Source organism: Desmodus rotundus, chromosome 2, assembly GCF_022682495.2.
Source record: "Desmodus rotundus isolate HL8 chromosome 2, HLdesRot8A.1, whole genome shotgun sequence".
Lineage (NCBI taxonomy): Eukaryota > Metazoa > Chordata > Mammalia > Chiroptera > Phyllostomidae > Desmodus > Desmodus rotundus.
In genome coordinates, this window is record NC_071388.1 from 201399437 (window position 1) to 201415048 (window position 15612).

General features: G+C 39.7%; 1 protein-coding gene across 3 annotated transcripts in view; it reads right to left on the bottom strand.

The window, feature by feature from the left end:
- The window catches only part of SPHKAP (SPHK1 interactor, AKAP domain containing), a 114440-nt gene that overhangs the window by 73297 nt on the left and 25531 nt on the right, over positions 1 to 15612 (bottom strand). For all 3 annotated transcript variants that reach the window (XM_045198537.2, XM_045198536.2, XM_071220733.1), the window contains exon 3: positions 13238 to 13340. In XM_045198537.2, the coding sequence (XP_045054472.2) occupies positions 13238 to 13340 (103 nt within the window). The remainder of the gene's footprint in view (positions 1 to 13237; positions 13341 to 15612) is intronic.

Genomic DNA, 15612 nt, shown 5'->3' on the forward strand with positions numbered 1-15612 from the left:
TAATTCCATGTTCTTATGCACTTCCATTTGAAAGTTTTCATTACTGAAATGCTGTGGTAATATTTTTCCTTAAGAAGAAACTTTCTGGGATGTAAATTATAGTTGTATTAATCCATCAGGCAAGTATGATCAGTATTTTAATTTCCCAAAGGAAGGCATGCCTTTACACCTGCTTGAGTTACATTAAACCAAACCGATGTCATTTTGCTTCCACTCTTAGCCTTTTTTATGAGCTTTAGAATTTAATGCCCATCAATAAAACAAAGCCTTCACGCACAGCATCGTGAGAACATTAGTGATTTTAAATGGGTGCATAAATGAACATAACTCTTCATAATAGTACTTTGCAATGCTTTAATAGTCCTCTGACTGGAATCACTTCTTAGCTCACTCCTCAAAATTAAGCCCTGGAATTCTTAAAAAATATATTTATTGACCTGAGAGAGAGGAAGCAGGAGAGGGAGAGAGAGAGAAGGAGAAACATCAATTTGTTGTTCCACTGATGTATGCATTCATTGGTTGCTTCTTCTGTGTGCCCTGACCGGGGAGTGAATCTTCAACCATGGTGTGTGGGGATGTTGCTCTAATCCACTGAGATACCAGCCAGACCCTGGAGTTCTTCTACATTCAAATACATTCAAGGCACTATAGTACCTTGGTTGCAGCAAATATGTCAACAGAAGAAAGCAACTGTCACTTATCAGAGCAAATGAATTATTCCTGCCCTACATCATCCTTAGGAGGAAGACAGAGTTAAACGCAATGCACTTGGATCCTTCAGAAAAGGGGTGGGCTGGTTTGGTGCATATATATTTTGAAACATGGAGAGGCAAAGATGAAGGCACCAAAAAGCGTCGGCCTGACACTCGACACTGCCGGGTTCCCGAAGCTGTGAAAGAGACTGTCCCATGATGTGACCAAGAGAACTGACGGCTACCTGTTGGATTCCTCCTGGGAAATGAGCCCAGAAAGAATAATCTGTTGAGTCTTCCCCTTTAAGGGTGCTTTTTTTGTTCCTATCTTTAAAATAAATAGTAACTAAACTATACAAAGTCCTGCCCCACCCTACACTAGCAGTGAGGAAAAAGTCAACAGCCTACAAACCTTATTACTCTGAGGAAACCACTAGAAAGACTTCACACTTGGGGTTCCAATTCTGGGTACTGAGTGGCAGAGTAAGGACGTGGAATTGGAAATGGAACCTAAATCTTTGAATGCTCTTTAAGAGATGTTTTGAAGAGAGCTACTTTGTTTCATGAGAGAGAGTATTCATTCACTATGTAACCTTAAAATTGAAATTTGAAGCTTCATAATTTGAAAAACATTGCATATTACATTAAAATTTAAAACAAAATAAGTGTTTCCCATATACTTTATAAATATTTAGAGATTAATTATTTAAAGCTTCTATTCTTTAATTATTGACCAAGTCATACTATATTTATTGAGAAATCTTTGGGTTAATTCAGATAATCTGAATTTAACCTCTGAATTTATGAGGTAGAATTTAAAGGCTAATATATCCAATGTGCTTAAAACCAGTGCTTGGCGCAGTGCTCAGCAAGGGCTCAGTACACACTGGCTGACACAGAAATGATTATCCCCTGTGCCCAGGCTTAGAGGGTCAATAATTTGTCTAGTTAGTGGATAACTAGGATTTAAGCCAGGCGCTCTGGCCTCAACGCCTCCGTTAGGCAGCGCTCCACTGCAAGTTGGTAAAATCATGTAATTTCTCATTCTTGGCTTTTACCAAATCCCAGTCTATGCATTTACCCGTCTCCTCCTCAGGGCCCTGGTCTAGGTGGTTGGGAGGGCTAAGTTCTAGTCTCCATCCTACCGTCTCCATGTAAAGTGGCCCGCTAGCTCTCAGACTCAGTTTGCCCTCTGTGAACAATGAAATCAAGTCCCCTGAAGGTCCCTTCTACACCGAACATCCAGTAATTCGCCCCTCTCTCCTCCGTTTACTCCCTCATCCTCCCTGTTCCCAAGTACACGAAGAGCCACATAAGCCAAGAGAATAAAAACGCAGCTTCAGTAAACCACATAGCATCATATGTAAAGCAATGGTAACCTGTGGAAAGCTTTTGTTTAATGGTTTAGACAAACCCTTAGAAAATGAAGAATACTTGCAGGAAGAATATGTGCTTGAGCATTTAATGATTTTGAAGCTTTATGAATATAATCTTCCCCACCGACAGAGTCATTTTCTGAGGGAGAAAAGCATAAAACTCACTGGGCTCCTAATGGCTCATTTATTTACCTGCTATTTTTAGTTGCAGGTTTGTTCACTTATTGAAGAGCTAGCAATGAACGTGCTATACATTCACAAGTTTGAAATAATAATGGTACGTTTTCTCTTAAAATTTCATGAGTATCCTAAATGATAAAGAAAAAAAGTTCTTCTGCTCTATTTTAGACTTTCCTTTTTTTATTGAGAGAACCGCGCTGCAAGGATTTAGTATTGATATGGAAAAGGGTGGGTGAAATAGACTTAGTAACCCGGATGCAGCCCTAAACATTGCTGAGCAATGCCTAATTTTTTTTTTTAAGTAATTTAGATCGGAGGAGACAGTAACTTATGGTTAATCATGGAGGTTTGGAGACAGAACTGAGATTCTATCCCATCTTATCACTTCCTGAGTGACCTTGGCCAAGTCCTTCAACTTCAGTGAGACTTAGTTTCTGTATCTATTACAGGAGGACAATTAAAGTCACTCCCAAAGTTGCTTCAAGGCTCAGGTAACAAAAATATTTGTAAAGGGCTAATTTCCTAACGGTGTAGGTGATTGATACATGGTAGTGATTATTATGAGAATGCAGTAAAATTTAGACAATACCTTTTCCATCTTAACCTTTTCCTGATCCTGGCACAACAGTTGACAGATTCCCCTTATTTATTATTTGTGATGCTTTCTTCCTGTGTTTCTCCACTTGCTCCTCTAATCTCCTCAAGCTGATATTCTGTCAATAAAGGTTTGTTCAGCTCTTTGATGTTCGACACCGAGAATATGAAAATGAACAAAACCCACTGTTGTCCTTTTAGAAATGAGTTTCTAGCAGGGAGAACAAGAGCTCCTGGGACTGTGGTGAATAAAGCCGGCGCTTTCACGAATGGCAGCCCAGGTCAGGTATCACCCAGGACGGAGTGGTCAGTTCCACCTGCAGGAGGGGTAACAGCAGATCACGCACTTGACCAGCCCAGGGTGTTGAAAGACACATCTCAGTTGTCTGGGGTGTTGGAGAGGGTGGGAGGACACTCCCCTCTCTCTAACTAGCTTTTCCTCCCCTGACGCCGTCTTACTTTTTCCACGCCCCTCAGTCATTTCCCTTGGGGAGCTCACTAACTCTTCCACCTGGAAGCATGACTCACTGGCTTCCGCTTTGAGCTGTCTCTAGAGCTCGGCTTTTCACTTTTCCTCACTGTTAGTTGTGACTCTGGGATCTCTTGCTGTCACCTCAGACTCTCTGTGTCTAAACTCAAAACACTCCTCTTTATTTCCCCATTCCAGTCCCTGAGAGCAACCCGACTCCCTGGCTTCCCTGTTTTCAGAGGACTGCAGAACAATTCTCCTAGTTACTCTCATGCTATCTGTATGTATTTCTAGTGTTATATTCTGCCCTCCACAGTTTAGTGTTTTCTTTAATTCACTTAATATTTGAGTGCATACTGCAGACCAGTCTCTGGGTCACACAGTGTAGAACTGATCACCGTGTTTATAAAGCTTACAATCTGCAGGGGAGCCGACAGTAAATAAAGGAACATTGAAACCCACATTTGATTACAGACTGTGGTTGGTAATATGAGGAAATTCAACACGGTACAGTGACAGAATAAAAGGGATGGGAGGGATACTTGGAAAGAGCGGCTAGGAAAGGCTGGACACCCACAGGGACCAAATAATTCATGTGGTAAACAACTCTCTTCTCTCTCTCTCGCCCTTACCTCCCAGATCCACCTGGCTCACTGAAACCAGGATGAGGGCCAGGTCCTTAAATTCTGAAGATAAATGTCGTTTCAAGTTCCAATATTTTTCCTTAATAAACAATGCAGCCTCAGGCAAGTTAACCTCTTTGAGACTCAGTTTCCCCATTGACAAAATGAGGGTGGTGTTACCTCTCACAATGAGGGATTTTTAGCAGGCCTGAGAAATAATAAATGCACAAAGGATCAAATTATTTGAGGTGTTAACAGGTAGTAGTTATTATTGTGAATATGGTTACTGATGTTATATAATTTTCTCCCAATAGTTTAACCTCAATTGACTAATTGACCCAGTAAACACGAGTGTTTTACTTCTAGTCCTGTTAGACACTAGGCTCAGCCCTGGGAAACAAGGAAGAAAGACAATGCTTGCTGTCGGCAAGCCCACGATTTTATGGAATGATTGCCAAACTATGGCCCAGCATTTAAGACAGATCCTAATTCACCTCCTTCCTCGTAACCATTTCATGACTATTTAGTAAGCTCCACTGTTTAGGATATTGTGCTATGCCCGGTTTAGGTGTTCTCCAGGCTTTATCTCCAATTATTTCCCTGCCCACACCCTCTGCTACACCCCACCAGTTCACCAATGAGCTCACCTCTCTTCTTTGAAATTAATATTCCCATGGATGTAACTTAGAGAAGCTGAACGTTTGCCTGGGCCGGAGTGCATCCTGATGGGGCAAGAAATAAGCCAGGCAGCTTTACTGACAGTTTCAGACAGCTGCCTGCTTTTCCTGTGCAACACAATTATTTGTAATCCTGAAAACAACCTTTTATTTCCACGCATTCACAAGAATGGTGTAAGAGCACCCAGGACAACTTAGAAGTTTCAAACCGCACTTGTTTATTTCTGCCCTATCACACAGGTGCCAGCTGGCGGAAGAATGCTTTGGAAGTGGATCAGAGCTTTTTCCACATAAAAATGGTAACTGAGTTTGAGTCGCAAGCACAAAAGGCAAGATGTACAAAAACAGATATACCCAGGGAATGCAAATATAGTATAATTTATGAGTGGTCAGCAAGCATTTAAACAGAATCGAATTAGACATCTAAGTAAAACAGTTGATTAATTGCTATTTAATTGCTATTTAGAATTAGCATAATCCTGAAATGTTGATACATGAGGAGAATGGGATTTTTAATGCTACGATAAGCAAAATATAAGAAAAATTATGCATATAGGAAAATATATGATGGGCATCCAGGGCTGCCATTGATTTGGGATAATTTTGTGTAGGGATGCAAAGTGTACGTGGTGCAGAATTTGCCACTGGACAGAGGGACGGCGGATTGAATGGCCGTGTATCACTTGAGTGTTAGTGGATGTCTGTAAGAATGGGGTAGTTCTCATACCTCGGCCTCTTTTCCCTTCTCTGGAATAAGCTACTGGAAACAACTACCATTTAGTTTGCATGGAAATGGACACATCATTTGCTAAGGGACACACCTTAGCTTCTCGGATGTTGTCTATCCTGGAGAGCATGAGTCCTTGCAGAGGTCTTTCAGGAGTGTCATTCTCAAAACGCAGAGATGAACCTAGTAAATGTGGGCTCACAAGTGAGGGACTCTTCCTCAGGGATTCGTGAGCTAGAGGGCCCCGGGAGAGGGCCATTCAGATGTAACTGGGCCGTATCCTTTCTTCCCAGGAAAACTGGGCACTTTAATCCCAAGGGCCTGTTTGGTGGGACTCAGAGTGCTGTTAGGACTGGGGGCCACAGTGTTTACTCCAGAATACAGAGCTGAGAGGGTTTCTTAGAGGGGGTCTGAGAGGAAAGAGAGAATGCCTCCAGGCTGCTGTTAGGAAGCAAGGATGCCAAGTCTTTCTTTAAATACCCGAAGATAGAAAGGAGAATTTTGAATGCCAAAGTTGATATTTAAAAGAATGTTAGACCCCTTCCATTTCTGGCTAAAGATATTCCGTACATAATATAAAGGTCTGGGGTAATGAAAAAAATTCAGAAAAAAATATTACTTGCCCTGTTCCAGCAGTACAATGCCACCCTCAATTCCACAGAACGTTCTAAGCTATTTTGGGCTCTCAGAGTCCTAATTTTTGATTAAAAAGAAAGGGAAGAAAAGAACAGATGTGGCAAGAACCTTCCAGAAGTTCTTTATACACAGCAAAAAGGACACTGAAAGAGCTGAGCCATAGAGAACAGAATAAGACAGCATATTGGAATCTCAAACACTGTATAGCAATTGTTGGCTGCAAAGGGAGGTGGAGCAGCGTCCTGAATACAAGCCCTTGAACACACCGACTTCTGGAATAAGAAACTGAATCATGGTCCGACTGCTGACCAAGCCATAATTGATAGTTTTAAACAAAGGTTCTCACGTATGACGACCGATTTCACATTTTCCAGAGAATGAACTCACACATGCAGCCCCACCTGTCTGTTTCAGCGTGGACCAGGCTCCTCTAAAGGCAGGAGAACGTGCAGCATTTCAACCCATTTTTGCTGAAGGTGGAGGAGATTAGTCCCCTCCTGAGCCCTTGTTATCTGCACGTGGCCTCCCTGCAGCCACGGCTCCTAGAGGTCAGTGTTTCAGGGTTTACTGAAGGGGGGTAAACAGTCAGGGAAATTGCCTCCAGAGGGAATTTTGTGGCTGGCTCTTTATTTTTTTCGTTTTTATTTTTTATTGTTGTTCAGTTATAGTTGTCCCTATTGCCCCCCCCCCCCACTGCTCTCCCCTTGCCCCACCCACCCCCACCTCCTATATTCAATCTCCCCCCTGACCCTGGTGTCCTTGTCCATGTCCTTTATACATGTTCCTTGACTTGACCCTTCCCCTCCTTTCTCCATTATCCCTCTCCTCTCTCCCCTCTGGTTACTGTCAGTTTGTTCTTTATTTCCATGTCTCCGGTTCGATTTTGCTTGCTTGTTTGTTCTGTTGATTAGGTTCCACTCATAGGTGAGATCATATGGCATTTGTGACCGGCTCTTTAGATGCAGCTGAGCTGAGTCTGAACCATGGACACCTTTCTGTCGCTTCCCTCCCAGGCTCTCGCCCCAGTGACTTCAGTGGCACCACCACTCACGGGTTTCTTGCCTGAGCAGTCAGCATTCGTTCTTCTGTTTGGCTCTCACTGCCATAGAGTCCTACCAATCTTGACTTCCACGTGCGTCTCACCGGTTTTCCTCTCTCCTCCCTTGTCTGCATACAGGCCTCACCTCCCCTTTCCCCACTCTCCCATCCTCACCACTGGTGCCTCTCCTGACGTCCCAGATTCCAGTCTTCCTTTGCTTATAGGAATCATCTTTAGGTCTACTGCATTTGCATTCATCAGCTACCACTTTTACTAAGACAATTCTCTTTCTTTTCTTAAAAATCTCTCGGTTTCTTCAATGCCTCTGACTATTTCTGCAGAATGACAATAGCACCAGACACCCAGCCACTTGACAAAATTTGCATAGGGCATTCTCTGGTATCAGAAGCTGGGCTTCAAGACTGTGGCCGGGTTGCTTGATCAGAAGAGTGTTTACAGTGCTGTGAGTGTTTTATACTCCAAGAGGAAAAGCTAAGAGCCTTCCTTCTATAAGAAGGTAAATATGCTCAATTGTGCTGACTTTGTCTTTAATTTTATTCATTCAATTTTATTTTTTTAATTCTTCCTTCCTTTAAGGAAATGGCTTCTACATATACAAATATTATAACTATTTTGTACCATGTGCTTCCTGAAATTTGAGGCTTTTGGCCAAGAGCAATACAATGCGGACTAATAAAAATATCTGTGGAGATAGGGATCAGACTGTGCAGGAGCCTCCCGATTTGTATGCCTGTGCCTGCACACATTAATTGAATCGTGTTAGTTAGTCACACGTCATCCAAAAGATGCACGCTTAGAGGGAAGTGCATTTGGCAGAATAAGAGGAAGCATTGAGGGACATCCATTCTGTCATTCTTGAGATGTATCTATGCCCATCGTGGCAAAGAACGCTCTTGAAACTTCAAAGAACTGTTTAGAAGACATATGAAGATCCAACTCTGCTTCAGGGGACCTGAAGTGTTTTCAGTCTGCTGCCTTTGGTAAGTCCAGGATTAGGGTGGATGTCTTTAACATGACATAAAAAGGAGATATTTGGGATGTTGATTCTTCTCTAGCAATTCTTTCTTTGCACAAATCCTGCTCAGAGACTTGGCTCTACTCTATCACAAACAGCAAATCTTCAGACCATGAAGTAAAGCATGGACCGAAAACGCCCAGCTACTCTGAGGATATGACATTTACCAAAATGCTTCCAAAGTAGAGGAAAATCTAACAGACATTCAACAGTGAGGGGCCACTGTGTGCTGGGTTCAGATTGGTTTTAAAATTCTATTTAAATAAAGTTTGCCCTGTGCGAAGATCATTTATTTGGAATCAACTAAAATTTCTGAGCATCAAATTTGTGTGCCAATGGCTTACACACGACCCTTCAACATCACACCAGCTCTAAGACTTCTGAATCAGAGAAGTTACGTCACTGGCTTAATATCACATGGTAACAAGAGAAATCTGAAATCTAACCCAGGTCTTTAAATTCCAAGTTCAGGGTTGTTACACAACATTCAACTGCCACTCTAGAGATAACAGATTTTGATTCATTTTAAAGAGCTACAAAGACCTTTCACTTAGTGTTTAACATATATACAAGGATAACATTTATAATCACTTAGCTCATTTAATGCAAAATCCCTATGATTCACTTTAACAAGGGTGGCTGTGTTGTCTTATGAGGACTGGTCCTATGAGGAGAAGGAACATCGGGCAGCATCTGTGTGAGAGACAATTCAAGGGCTACCACGGGAGGCTCCAGTATCCACTCTCCACCAGCAGCTCTTTCTCTCCCGATGTTTTCCTGTAATATTTTGAAATCCCATCATTTTAAATGTGTTACTTTGGAGAATCATATTGCAAACATTAAAACTTCCCCCAGATTTGGTGCTCACTAAGTTACAGTGACAGAGAGGTTAGCTTACATTCTCACTCGGATGGATTGACCATGTCTGCTTGGAGCTTCATGATGGGTGGGATTCTGTAGCCACGTCTAGGTTCCATAGGTTCAATTATCAATGTCAGTTAAGGGAGGGGCAACGGTACTCGCTCATCAGTATTAGTAGTTCAGTAAAAACAGATTTTACTTGTTATAACTATACTAAGCTATGCAAATCACTAACACCTCAGTGTGAATTTATCTGATAACTTTCTTAATATTAGACAGGGAGAGATGGGAGAGAAAGATAATTCTGAAGCTAGCACTTGGATAACTATATAAGTTATTGTGCATACCAGAACACTTTTTAGAGTGAAAAGGGGTCTATTAACAAAACTGCAAGACAACGTAATTGTGACAGGGTGGCGCGGTCACTTTGGCTGTGGGGAAGGGCAGTCCCTCACTGACAAAAATATATACTAAGGAGTTCCTCCTTCAAACAAGTCCGCAAACATCTCTTTCCTGATGCTATGGCTTCTTACAGCTATGAATTCCAGTGATCATATTTCTCCAGCAGCAAAGAGAAACTGAAGCAATTACATCTCAGTAGGATTCCTGAAAGCCTTAGAGATTCACTATGAAGCACATGAGAGAAATAAAAGTCAATTTGAAATTTTTTCAGAGGCTGATTATCCAACTAATGTATTATCTTCTGGACCTCTGTTTTATTTCTCCCACCAGTTAATTGAATAAAATGTCAGTACTGATAAGAAGATTTGATGGGGAAGAAGATGAAGCTATTACATGAAATGAGTTTGGGGAATTACCAATGGATTTCAACTATTCATATTACTCTTACTGAAAGTGATCAACTGGGAAGAGTGGTGATTGAGCTGGACAACCTTGCTATTTCTAAAATATAGCTGTCCTTGTTCTTTTTTGCTTCTTTGTACAGACCATACAGTATATGTGCATTTATGAACACATAAATCCTCACTTCTCCAGTCCTGTTATCTGTGATTAACAAGATTTTTAAAAGAATTGATCCATGATCATTTAAATCAGCTTGCAGTAATAAAGTAAGGGCATTAAGTCATTCAATAGTCGATGTCTTTTTATTGGGGTGTCTACGTTCTAGATACAAAGAAGAAAACATTGTTGAGCTTTGGTTTTGAGGGGAAGAAAAACTACTAGAACCCACATGGTATATGATGAATTGCACGTATGCCTACTAAGCTGTCTTTAAATGCAATTATTATGTAAGCTTAAGAGAATATTTAAAGTGAAAGAAATGTACTATGAAATTTAAAAAATATACTACCAGTACACAAAGGTGTTGACTTCGTAGTAGCCCTTTCTAAATTTAATTGGATATTCTTTTTATTCATTTAAATCTTAATCATACTCCAAAGTCCAAATTAAGGTCCACTTCCCTGTTGAAGGTTGTTGCCTATTATAGGTTCAGAGTCTGCCTCTGTTCTTAGCTTTTAATGCCTATAATACTAGTTGTTTACCTAGTTTATACTCACTTAATGCTCTATAGTTATCTTACATAATTATCTTTTGATTTTTGAATTATTGTTGTATTTTCACAGGAGCAACCAGCATTATCTTCCCAACTGCACTGTAAATTCTTCAATAGTGGGGGCCATTTATGATCCATCCTTATATCTTTGTCCAAGATCCTACAGAATTTTGACTGTACTTAGGTTGAACCATATGAAATTGCTAAACATTTTATCAGTCTGAGCTGTAAAAAAGAAAATTTCGCATGGTTTAACCTGCAAATAGTTGTTCTAGAAATAATTATGGGGTGATTTGTGGGATTAAATTGTGAGATCAAGGAGGGATTAAAGAGTGGGATTATATTTAAAACTTTAAATTCTTATTTGTAAAATATATATGTACTGATGAAGTCCTTTAAAATAGATGATTAAGTTTTGATTTTAACTTTTCAAGTAGACATCCAGCCCCAAACAGTTCTTCCAGTAACTCTCAGACCTGATTTTTAAAGAAATGAATATGATTTCTTCTTTTCCAGGCAAATAACTCAATCTGAAATAACAGATCATAAAGTACTGACTCTTAGCATGGCAATGCTTATATTAAATTATTTTCTGGCACTGTATACTTGTTGATAAAATTATTCTGTGGAATATTAGTGATCTCTATTTCGAATGCTTACAATAGGGCAGGCATCGCTCTAAACTTTTCACATCGATGAGCTCATTGAATCCTTTCCTACCTTCTTTTCGCAGATGAGCGAACTGAGACACGATGAAGCAATATAATTCGTCCGGCATCACAGAGCTAATAATAATAGAACTGGCTATCAAAGTCAGGCAGTCTGACTTCAATCCTTCTCTTAAATACCGCAGTGATTCTAACCAATGGGAATCGAGTTATCTAAAAAGTAGAATATATTGAATATTGTTTAGCCTTGTGGAATGTGTAGCATGCAGTGAAGACTTCATAATTAGGAGTTCGAGAGTTGAATAGAATATACCTTGGGCTTGGAGACCTGCAATTTCAGTTATTTTATAAGCAACTCAAAATCATTTTGAATTACAGTATGGCAGTTTCCTGCATTAAAAACTGGAATTTGTAGAAGGGAAAGAATAATAAGTCATATAACACTTGAAAATAAGGTCCCTGAATTAATTAGCAGATTCATTTTCATATTTGGTTATGAGTGCAAGTATGCAGATACTTTTGTAAAATTATAGCTGTTGCTACTTTTTAATAATCAACATTTGTTCTCTAATGCAAGTATTTGTTACTTTCTTTGTTACTTGAAAACTATACAAAATCACACAAGCAGAGAATAAATCAGGCTGCTTAACTGTGTACAGTAGTCAATAAATAGGTTTATATACATATATAATGTACATCACGTACACGTATACAATATGTTTAGTAATAAAATTTGTCTTAATTCAATCAAGTATTTTTTTAAATTTGATTTTTGTTATAACAAATAATCCAGGGTTGTTTCCTGTATTTTTAGATGAGAAGAAACATGTTTTCCTCCGGAATTCAGCATCAAACTAGTGAGGGTATTATTGGGTGGAGGATTGGCATTTGGCTTCAAGTTTCTGGGCCTTAAGTTGATTGGCTGGAAAAATGAAGTCATTAAATTAGATGATTTCACATTGTTCCAATGATGACTCTCTGCAAATGTCTCACAGCAGGATTTATTAGGTTTTTAAAAAAATCTTTAAATTTATTGGGGTGACATTGTTTAATAAAATTATATAGGTTTCAAGTGCACAATTCTATAATGCATCATCTGTATTTTAGTTGTGTGTTCAGTCAAAATCAAGTTTCCTTCCATCACCATTTATGCCCTGTGCCCTCTTCTACCTCCCCCACTCCCTTTCCCTCTGGTAATCACCATATTGTTGTCTGTGTCTATGAGTTTCCTTATTTTTTTCTTAATCCAATCACCTTTATTTCCACCCCCCCAGTTTCCTTCCCCTCTGACAGCTGTCAGTCTGTTCTCTGTGTTCTCTGTATTTAAAAGACTTTCTATTTTGCTTACTCTGTTTGTTCATTAGATTCTACATGTAAGTGAAATCACGTAGTATTTGTCTTCCTATGATTAGCTTATTTCACTTAGCATAATTCTCTCCAGGTCTACCCACTGTTGCAAAAGTCTATAGTGTAAGATGTGCAATTTTTTTAACCCTCACTGGAGGACATGCTCATTGACTTCAGAGAGAAGGGGAGGGCATGAGGAAGGGAGAGAGAGATATATAGAAAGAGGGAGAGAGAGAGAAACTACAACTGGTTGCCTCTTGCACATGACCTAACCGACTGGGAATCAAACCTGCCACCCTTTGGACGACATGCCAACCAATCGAGCCACACTGAACAGGGCTAGGAGGTGCAGCTTTATGTCTTCTAATACATAAACTCAACATACCCTTCTTTTTATGGAAATATCAAAAGGAGAATAGCCATGGATTTTTCTTAGATACAAACTTAGGAGTCTAATATTATGAGGTGAGCCGTTCAAAGCCTGTGGAGGCTTTTCTGACTGGAGATCAGAGAAGCTGTTCCCAATGGCTGAGTGTGGGAAGAGGAACTAATAAGAGGTTGGAATTGAGGTGTTGTGGCCCTGGAGGCTTATCATTTTCAAGTCACATCTTTCTGAACTTCTTGAGTTTTCTGATCATTTCCATGAATTAAATTTTTAATGTCATTAGGGGTTATTGCAAACAAATTATGGGCCTCTCTGTTGTCATTTATGCTTTAGGAGAAGTACTTGAAAAGTCAAACTAAACTAGTGTTCAAGTTCAGTTGGGGAGAAGAAGGTGGTGTGGGGCAAGGTTACCTTCTTACAGGCGGTGACGGAGCTCCCCAGGCTGCTTCCCGAGCTGCTGGCGCCGCCCTGCTGGGCTGCTGGAGCCTCACACATCAGTAGTGACTCCGAGTTGCTGTTTGTGCCCAAACACAAAAGAGAACATGTTATTCCAGTGAGCCATCTCCGTATTCAGACAGGCAGAAACACGACGGGGCTTATCAAAAATCATCTTTCCAGGCTGGCTGACGGCTGCAAATCCTCCTGCTGACGTTTTTGTGTTGGCCACGCTTTTGTCATTGGGGGACCAATGAGAGCTGTTCTACTGTCAGTTCAAAACTGCAAACCAGTGCTTAGGTGGACGCAACGCTCTGACTTCTGGCTCTGGTGACATCTTTTCTTTTTTACAATTTTTATTGTTTTATTATTTTAAACTTTATTTTCCAATTACAGTTGACATTCAATATTATTTTGTATTAGTTTCAAGTGTACAGAATAGTAGACAATCAAATGCAATATTTCACAAAGTATCCCCCCAACACGTCCAGTACCCGTCTGACACCATACAGAGTTATTACAATATTTTCTACTATATTCTCTATGCTGTACTTTACATCCCCATGACTATTGGTAACTACGAATTTTTACCTCTTAATCCCTTCCCCTTTTTCACCTATCATAACTCCCCCACCTCTGGCAACCATCAGTCTGTTCTCTGTATCTATGAGTCTGTTTCTGTTTTGTTAACATCTTATCTTAAACAAGAGGTTTTAAAACTCAAGTAATATCTTTCCATCTCTACTCATTTTACTTTTTTAAATGAGGGAAAATGTAATTTTAATCAGGAGGCAGGGTGGTACCATAAAAAGAGAATGGACTTTCAAAAACTCAGATCATCTCTCCTTCTTTTAATTGAAAATATATTTAACATGTAACACTGTGTGAATTTAAGGTGTATGGCCTGTTCATTACTCCAGCCACTAAAAAGAAATGGTCATTACATAATCAGGTCCCCTCTTTATCAACTTGTGGCTGTAAGCGGGGCGGTATCTTAGTTTTCCTGCCTCCATAGTTCTAGACTTTATATCTCTTTTGCCTGTCTCTGTCCCATCTTGGTGGCTTTGACCATACACAGCTCAAAGGGCTGTATCAGTACTTTCAAAGATTTTAAATCACTTCTCATTCTCGAGATGTGATAAAAATTGAAATTGTTACCAAACCTTCTCATGATTTGATTGGAGATTTTAAATAAGATTGATTTAAACACAGAAACCCTCTGAATCTTCAAGATTTCTAAATATTTCTCTTCTGAAAATAAAATTTGGAATAATAAAGTACTGATATCTCCAGTCTACGTATTTTATTTTTTGATGTTCACCACATAGAACATGTGCAATTCACTAACATACATGTTTGAAATATGATATAATGATTCCTTATATAATGATCAACCCAACATATAGAATTTTTCTCTTAAGATAAGCACCAAATAAATTGGTTAAACAAGCAATGTATTTATTATATATAACCCTCATGATTTAAGATGTAAATTGGTCAAATTTATTACTTTGTAATTAATTAGCCATAAGTCAAACAGTACATGAATGTACTCTGTTAGTATTTCCATTATTAGTTACTACGAATGGCCTTTTAAAAATGACTGTGCTGATGGTGCTATGTTACAGATCATCAACTCAGGTAAATATTGGACAGAATAATTCAAGAAAAATCTGTTTTAAATTTTTATGTGTATTTTCTGAGTAACTATCACACTGAGAACTAAAATGAGCCTAATTTAAATGAAAAGATATTTAGAGGGAGGGAAGAAGGGAGAGAAGGAGGGAGGAAGGAAGGAAGGAAGGAAGAGAAAGGAAGGGAAGGAGGGAGGGAAGGAGGGAGGGAGGGAGGATAGAATGCCTAGCTTTTCTGGGTCTGTCTTTTCATTGATAAATCAAATGTTTGGAGTAAATTCTTCCTAGCTCTAGAAGTCTCTTGCAAAATCTCATGGAGGTCCCGTGTTTTTAGCCCCATTTTTACCAGTTTCCCACCATGTGGGGCCTATAACATTTTAAGCTGCCATTTAACTGTGTCTGTAACTTAAACGTAACTGCAGATGACCTTCTGAATGCTTTTTGGCCACAAGATAGTTTGCTTTTACCCAAACACCAAACAAGTTGGAAATCATATGCACATAAAAGATAAGACCATAGACCAAGCTGACTTTGGTCCTTAATAGCTTAGCCCAAGGGTTAAGGAAACATGTTATTTCTTCCAGGAGTCAGTCATTCCCTGGGTGCAGGAGGTCGGGGAGACAAGCTGAAGAGTCCACACAACGCGTGTTCTGTTGCTCTTGTGTCCCCTAGGCAGCGCTGATGATCTAGTGAAGAACTCCCATCCCAGGACTGAGG